Here is a 7,483-nt window from a genome sequence, read left to right on the forward strand (position 1 = left end):
GTTAAAGATGAACAGCGATCAGATGGCAACTTCAGTGGCGATCCCTGATCAGTGTTGACTTCATCACTCACAACTACAGGAAACAAGACACACTGACCTGTAAGCCTTCCTACTTTACCTTCAGTCCACCAAGCTCACTTACATAAGATGTGAAAAAGGCTGTGTGTGTACATTCGAGGGAGGACGATGAATGTGTCAGACCTTAAGACAAAAGAGTCTCCCAAGGACATGAGTAAAACCCTTCCTCTGACATCTGCATCTAGGAACAAAATTGTAGACATTCTAGTTTTCCAGATTAAAATATTTATGAAAAAGGAAGTTTTGGATTGCCAGCAAGCAGTTTGACAATTAGGAGCAGAAATGGATTCAGGTTGATTTGAATTTTTGTACACACAACAATGTGGTTAATAAATGTTCATGGCTATGGTCTTCTTCTTCCTAAAACAGTCAATTTAACATGAAACCTTGTGAAATGGATGGTTAAATAAAGACCATTGCAGACATGACTATTTTACTGTATCAGTTAGCCCTAAAAGCCAATTTTCACAAATCTAAACAAGCACAAATTTATCACACAAACCCAATGCACTTTGGACAAGCGTAGTCCACACTCTCAAATCTGATCAATGTCATATACAAGTTCACTGGAAATAATGGTCCTAATTTTTACAACCTTCATTTATGTCCTTGTTAGCCAGGCTAATAGGATTGGCTGATTCACACAGGAAGATCAGTAAAACCCTCCCCAATCCTAAGCTAAGACTTTTGAGGTGGACAAGGAGGAATTATAGGGGCTAGAGCAGCCAAAGTAGGAAGCAGGGTAGTCCGCTTCAGTCTCTGTGCCGTCTCTATCCACTCGCCCATCCTTAGGTTGGTCAGTCACACCTAGAAGAGGACTCAAGAGTTGTGCAACACTCCCCCTACCGTGATCTAAGGTACAGGGTCAACTGCATCCATTTCTTTGTCCACAAAGAGCAGGGGAAGCCGGCAAAATTTCTTTCCTCGAGGAACTTGACAGGGAATCGTCTGACGACGAGATGGGTAGCGGAGCGAGCGCAGAGGATAAGGAAATGGCAAAGAAGTCCAAAGAGCTGGAAAAACAGCTCCAGGAAGATGCTGATAAGGAAGCCAAGACAGTCAAACTTCTGCTGCTAGGTAAGAAATCTAGCCAGACTGTGTTCATATGACTCCTGTAGGTCCATTGTGGCTAAATAAGGAGATACTGCATCCAGAAATTGCTTGCAAGAGAATAAAATACAAGTGAGAATTTTCACTGCAGATCTCAGCTTCTGCAGCTTACAGGCCATTTTCTTGAAACCTCAATACTTCCAGTTTTTGATGACAGGCAAGAAGTAAGCAGACCTGAATGTGATATAAGCAACTTAAAATAAGCACCACCAAAATATAAAATATATTTTATTCATCTCGCTTTCAAAGCTAAAATGAAGTTTAATCTGTATGCCAATCCAGGACATGATGAGATAAACCATGTGTGGGAGTCATTTGTCATATATTATTTTATAATACCCACATTATTTACTTCAGCATACTGTACTATTAAATACTATTTAAAGCAATAACAGGCAAGACTACATACAAAATATGCTATTTATTATGGCATTTTGTGACATTGCATGAAAAAGAACAGCAATTTGATGACATTTATAACATTTATTCAAACGTTTAATCGATTATTTTGAAGCTGCTCACTTTGCAGGTGAATTATGTGAATCAAATGAGCACTTTTCCCAACTATGGTTTCATTTCTTAGCATAAATAAATGATCTTTAGACCTAAATACATTTTTTGTTTTTAGATTTTTGGAAATCTAAATTTCGACATTAGTTTTTAAATGAGCTTCAGTAAATTCAAGTTCTGTATATTCTACTGCATTTTAAAATTTTTCTCTGCAAACACACTGCAGTGAAGTCTGCTTATAAGATCACAACCTGAGGAAGCATGTGAGTTGTGGCATATTGACAATAAGACCAGAATCCGATTACTGTGATGATTTAAGCCCAGATCCTCTTAGGTTCAGGTTCAGTTTATCTTCCAGTAGGAACAGAAAGCATAGAAGGCCGGTTTCAGTGGTTCTAACAGTTTACTACAGCAGGGGAGTTTAAATAAAAACAATGAGAGTGATGCATTAATTAAGTATTGACCAGATTTCTTGAATGCCTTCAAGCTTTTTCATGTTGGAACAGAAAGTTAATAATCTTCCAAAGTTTAAGATGTCCATACAAACACAATATTTAACATAAGATAAAATTGTTCAACTGTTCATTTAGAGCAAAATACGCAAATATAACAAATTCTAGATGCATTTTGGCAATACGTTTTGGAACTTTTGTCAAGACATTAGCTACAACTTTCAAGTTTCTCTTTCACAACAGAGGCCGACCACTGGGATAATGGTGGTAGTGAGTTGTCGTCATATCTGAGAGTTTGTCAGCAGAAATCTGTTCTGCATATAATCTAGTTGCTAAACTAAGCAGATGAATGGACTAGATGTAACGGTGATGACGCACATTCTCTTAGCACATCACCACGACCACTGTTAACTTAGGAAGAGCATTTAAGAGTGACAGTTGCCATGGATACAGCTGAGCCCCGCCCCCTACCCTGGACTGACAGAAGCTCCAAGACGAATCAAAGTGTCAGTGGTCTTCTGAGAGGCTTTCCCCAACACAAATCTAATTGGGTCACTTTATAAGCAGGTTAGAAATACTTCCTCTGACCTGGCCATCAATGACAATCTACACGTTTTCCTTTACGGATTATCTCCCGCTTAACACTGGCCTCATTATAAAATTGAAAAACCAAAGAAGGGAAAAATAAACAGTGGTTAAATTTAGAAACAATTACATTTGCACAACTTCTAAACTAACTTTTCAAAGTAACTTTTCCTTTAAACTTGTTAGGATGTAATTTAAAAGCTGTAACTACAGTAGATATTGAGTAGATACCCCCAAAAACCTTTTTGATAAGTGTATTGGTCTTATTTTGCAGTAAAATGTCTAAACATCCTTACAAGACACATTTTAAAATTCTAATTACATGTATTTTTCTTAGTCCATTTGCAAATGTTCATAAATCTCATGCATAAAACACGAAAAAATAAACAAATAAATCCAATTGAGAATGAAAATGTAATGACCATGATGTAGCCTGAAATTTGGGCTCATGGTTTGAGAGTGTTTAAGTGTTTTGGATATGACTCTTTGTTTGTTCTTATGCTCATACATTGTTCTGTATCATTAATGTTTCTTACTCTCTGTTTGGCAGGTGCTGGTGAGTCAGGGAAAAGCACCATTGTAAAACAGATGAAGTAAGTTTAAACACATGCAACATATTGTATCTTACACATGTTCACAAGTGTCCATCTGTATGCTGACAGTCTGGGCAAGCACATTACACAAGAAATGTTTTAACAAACTACCTGCAGTGAATTTAATAAATAGTGTACAGTCTAGATTAATTATTAAATGATTTGTGTCCAACTGGCAAATGACACTTATTTATGCACGACAGTGTTCGACCTTTGTAATGCTACTCTATCACCACCAGATGGGAGTGAATGTTGAGCTTATTATGTGTATAAAAAGGTACTCACCTACAAATCCTAAATCAAAAAACACTGGTTCTCCTGCTCTCTCCAAGAATTTTGCATCAAGGTGGTTATACAAAAGAAGAACAAATGGAGTTTCGAACTATTATTTACGGCAACATCCTCCAGTCAGCAATGGCCATCATCAGAGGAATGGAGATGCTGGATATCAACTATGGGTCACCAGCATCACAGGTCTGCAAAGCAGCTCTCCAACACAGCAATCAACAATGACTAGTGTTTAAGCAGACTGGTAGACAGATCACCTGCTAGTCTCACATGCAAACACATGTCTGCACATTCAAACACACACTCGTGTACATGTGGAAACAGAAAGACAAGCACAATTGGTTATTTGATCTATGATACAGAAAACATATTCTGCATGTGGATATCTAGTTTAATTGCAACCAAGAGCCTAAAAACACAAATAAGAATATCTTTCAAAGATCTGGAGCCACTAACCTGGCAAACTTTGATGAATCCAGTCATCCTCAAAAATGCTCATTGAATCCACCCACTGCCTTGTAAACATGACTTTGTTTCTTTGGGGACTGATAAAAAACCATATGCTCGTATGCAGACTTCAAGTGGAGTCGTAAATATCGTAATTACGAGTTCTGAGCACACGAAAAAGACCAGGCGAAGTCGTATTTACCAGTGGGAAACTCAGAATTCTCAACGATACCAGAGTTGTGACGTTGAATGGATGTGTCGAAAAGAAAAATGATGGAATTCAATGTTTTTGCAAAGTTATTTAAATTTTAGAGCTTTATTTGAACTATATCAATATGACAGCCAATAAATCAACAATTGAAGGCAGCAGTACAACTAGAAGTCAGTTTAGACTTTACTATAGAGCTAGATTTAGAGTGATTTACAGTTTTGTGTACAATATGCATCAGACTGTCAGTAAATGGACTGCCGACTACATGGGCCGTTCAGACCAAATGTGCTCTCACACACACACACACCAAGACGAGGTACAATAAATATTTTAGAACACACGTGTCTCCAGACACACTTTTAAAAGTTAAAATAATTTTGAAGAAATCCATCTAGCACAGGTTTGCATGGAAAAACAATGAGTAACATCGCAGATTGGCGTAATAACATATTCAATGTGAACACCCCCTAACGATGTCCCTTGCCCCATGTAGGAAGATGCCCAGAAACTACAGAACCTGGCTGACTCCATCGAGGAGGGCACCATGCCCCCAGAACTGGCAGACGTCATCAAGAGGCTATGGAAGGATTCAGGTGTGCAAGCCTCCTTTGAGAGAGCTGCTGAATATCAGCTGAACGACTCTGCTGGATAGTGAGTACAAGATACAGCTACAACTCAACATGGGTAGCAATAGAGTTCAATTACACCTGAGGTGCTGCATGTAACCTTAGTTAATTGAATGTGTTGAGACCATCTATAACTAACTCTGTGAAGTCATTGACAATACAGTTGACCAGTTTTTATATTTGGCTTTGAAGCTGAAGATTTTCTGGAGATTTCAGGTGTTCCTGTATATTAATGGCTGATTCATCTTCTTCAGCTACTTGTGTGAAATGGACAGAATCTGCAAACCTGAGTACATGCCCACCGAGCAGGATGTGCTGAGATCTCGAGTCAAGACTACTGGTATCATTGAGGAACAGTTCTCTTGCAAAGAGCTCCACTTTAGGTGTGTCCTACAACTACAGTGCCACTATAACTTTTGTGCTTAGGTTAAAATTGTGAATACACATGGTTGAATACACCAATAGCACAAAAGCCTCCAGGCAAGACTGAGAAACAGACTTTAGTGTATGACTTTCTATGTGAGAGGACAGAGCTAAAGTTCTCCTGTAGCAACACCAAAGACATGGGTTCAATTACCAGGGAGCACACATTCGTAATCGCAAATTCACAATTGAAGTCGCTTTTGGTACAAGTATCCATAGAAATATAAAGCAGATTTCAGCTTATTCATTGTAACTAAGAAAAATTGGTGAATCCGTGATTCGTAGGATGTTTGATGTGGGTGGTCAGAGGTCTGAGAGGAAGAAGTGGATTCATTGTTTCGAGGGTGTGACTTGCATCATCTTCTGTGGAGCCCTGAGCGCTTACGACATGGTGCTGGTAGAAGATGATGAAGTGGTAAGAACTGATTTTTAGATAAGAACAGCCCTTACAGATCCTTAATTAGGCAAAGGTCTCAAAGTATGGTTACTATGGTTATATTTATCATGCATAGAATAATTTTGATAAAGGCCAATCAGTGCAGTCAAAGTAAAGGTCTGATACTGATCCTATCTCGCAATGAATATCAACTAATAGTGACAAAGTATCAATGCGTTCTTCTCTTATTGTTCTTCCCAGAACCGCATGCACGAGAGTCTCCATCTCTTCAACAGTATCTGCAACCACAGGTTCTTTGCCACAACCTCTATTGTGCTTTTCCTAAACAAGAAAGATCTCTTTGTGGAGAAGATCAAGAAAGTCCACCTGAGCATCTGTTTCCCTGACTATGATGGTAAGTGATGTCTTTATGTGAAGTCTGGTGGAGCAATCTTGCTTACCATATATGATGGAAATGTAAAAATCCCAATTTTGAACTCCAGGTCCCAACACATATGAAGATGCCAGCAACTATATCAAACTTCAGTTTGAGGAGCTTAACATGAAGAAGGGAGTGAAGGAGATCTACTCACACATGACCTGTGCCACGGACACAAAGAACGTTGAGATTGTGTTTAATGCCGTGACAGACATTATCATCAAAGAAAACCTTAAGGACTGCGGTCTGTTCTAAACAGTGTCTGCTTTTTCAAAGGTATGTTCGCTGAAAAACTTAGAACTTCAGAAAGGTCCTACAAAAGCATTTTAATGAGAAATAGCACATTTGTCCTCTCTTGTCTAGTTTTCAGTGGATTGTCGTTTTGGGAAGAATGACATCCCATTTTGTGAATAACTGACTGAAAAATAATTGTAAAGCTTTTCTCCAGATTTTTCTGCCCTATCCCCACCTGGATTTACTCTGGTGAAGTTGCCACGGTAACTAAAGAACACCAACGGGTGGCATGAAGGTGAAATCTACAGGAACAATCAAGAGTGGCCAGCTGATCCCCAGCCATATAACAACCTCAATGCCCAAACCAAACCTCTGAGTCTAGATCCAAATTAGGCAAATGGGTTCTGCTCTCCAATGGGACTCTAAATGTATTTTTTGACAGTTCAAACCACTTTTAGAGTCAATGAGAGAAGGATTGCAAAAGAAAGGGGACTTTTGATGCTATGAGTTAATGATTCTTGTAGAGAAGATTCCTCTCAATCTGTGTTTAATGTCAAACCTATAGAGGTTTGACTGTTATTTTTTTGGTTTTATTTCAGAGAAAGAAAAGTAAATTTAATGCAACAAAAATGTGCTATATTAACATCATTGTAGTGGGACATCAGCATCCCATGGTAACATTAGAAACATTCTTTTATGTACAGTACTACAAAGTATCTGGGTTTTCAGATACTTAAACAAAATATATGAAAGATGTTTCTTTTTTAGCCCCAAACATGGTAGGCAGGACATTTTGTAAATAAGAGTAGGCAAAAAAAATTCTATATAAAATGTATATGAAGACATCAATCTATATATATTTATGAAACAGTAATACAGTAACATGAGAAATTTCTAGGAAAGCATGTTGCTTTGTTTTAAACATGAGGTCTGAATTTGTGGAGATGTTCTGGATTTAATTGTAGGCAAATGAAATAAAGTCTTGCATCAATTCCACTGCTCGCTGGTGTCAGATTACGATTATGTGTAAATGTACAGTAGCTGCAATTAACTGCCCATTAGCGATAATGTAATAACACTTTTACAAAACAGCGACCTTGCATTATTGCAA

At 38.1% G+C, this 7,483-nt stretch overlaps 1 protein-coding gene across 1 annotated transcript; it reads left to right on the forward strand.

The window, feature by feature from the left end:
* The first annotated feature begins 815 nt into the window (after nucleotides 1-815).
* LOC127630637 (guanine nucleotide-binding protein G(t) subunit alpha-2-like) lies at nucleotides 816-7,379 on the forward strand. Its single transcript, XM_052108266.1, has 9 exons — nucleotides 816-1,155; nucleotides 3,286-3,328; nucleotides 3,661-3,802; nucleotides 4,768-4,925; nucleotides 5,155-5,283; nucleotides 5,609-5,738; nucleotides 5,961-6,114; nucleotides 6,203-6,414; nucleotides 6,587-7,379. Exons 1-8 carry the CDS (start codon nucleotides 1,038-1,040, stop codon nucleotides 6,391-6,393), a joined length of 1,065 nt encoding a protein of 354 aa, XP_051964226.1. The 5' UTR covers nucleotides 816-1,037; the 3' UTR covers nucleotides 6,394-6,414; nucleotides 6,587-7,379.
* Nucleotides 7,380-7,483: the final 104 nt, after the last annotated feature.

This window comes from Xyrauchen texanus, chromosome 37, assembly GCF_025860055.1.
Source record: "Xyrauchen texanus isolate HMW12.3.18 chromosome 37, RBS_HiC_50CHRs, whole genome shotgun sequence".
Taxonomy (NCBI): Eukaryota; Metazoa; Chordata; class Actinopteri; order Cypriniformes; family Catostomidae; genus Xyrauchen; species Xyrauchen texanus.

Bases quoted from the DNA above. Each gene is read 5' to 3' on its own strand.
- LOC127630637 (XM_052108266.1), top strand. From the start codon at position 1,038: ATGGGTAGCGGAGCGAGCGCAGAGGATAAGGAAATGGCAAAGAAGTCC. The intron at 1,156-3,285 runs GTAAGAAATCTA...TCTGTTTGGCAG, and splicing joins AGTCAAACTTCTGCTGCTAG to GTGCTGGTGAGTCAGGGAAA. The intron at 5,284-5,608 runs GTGTGTCCTACA...CGTGATTCGTAG, and splicing joins TGCAAAGAGCTCCACTTTAG to GATGTTTGATGTGGGTGGTC.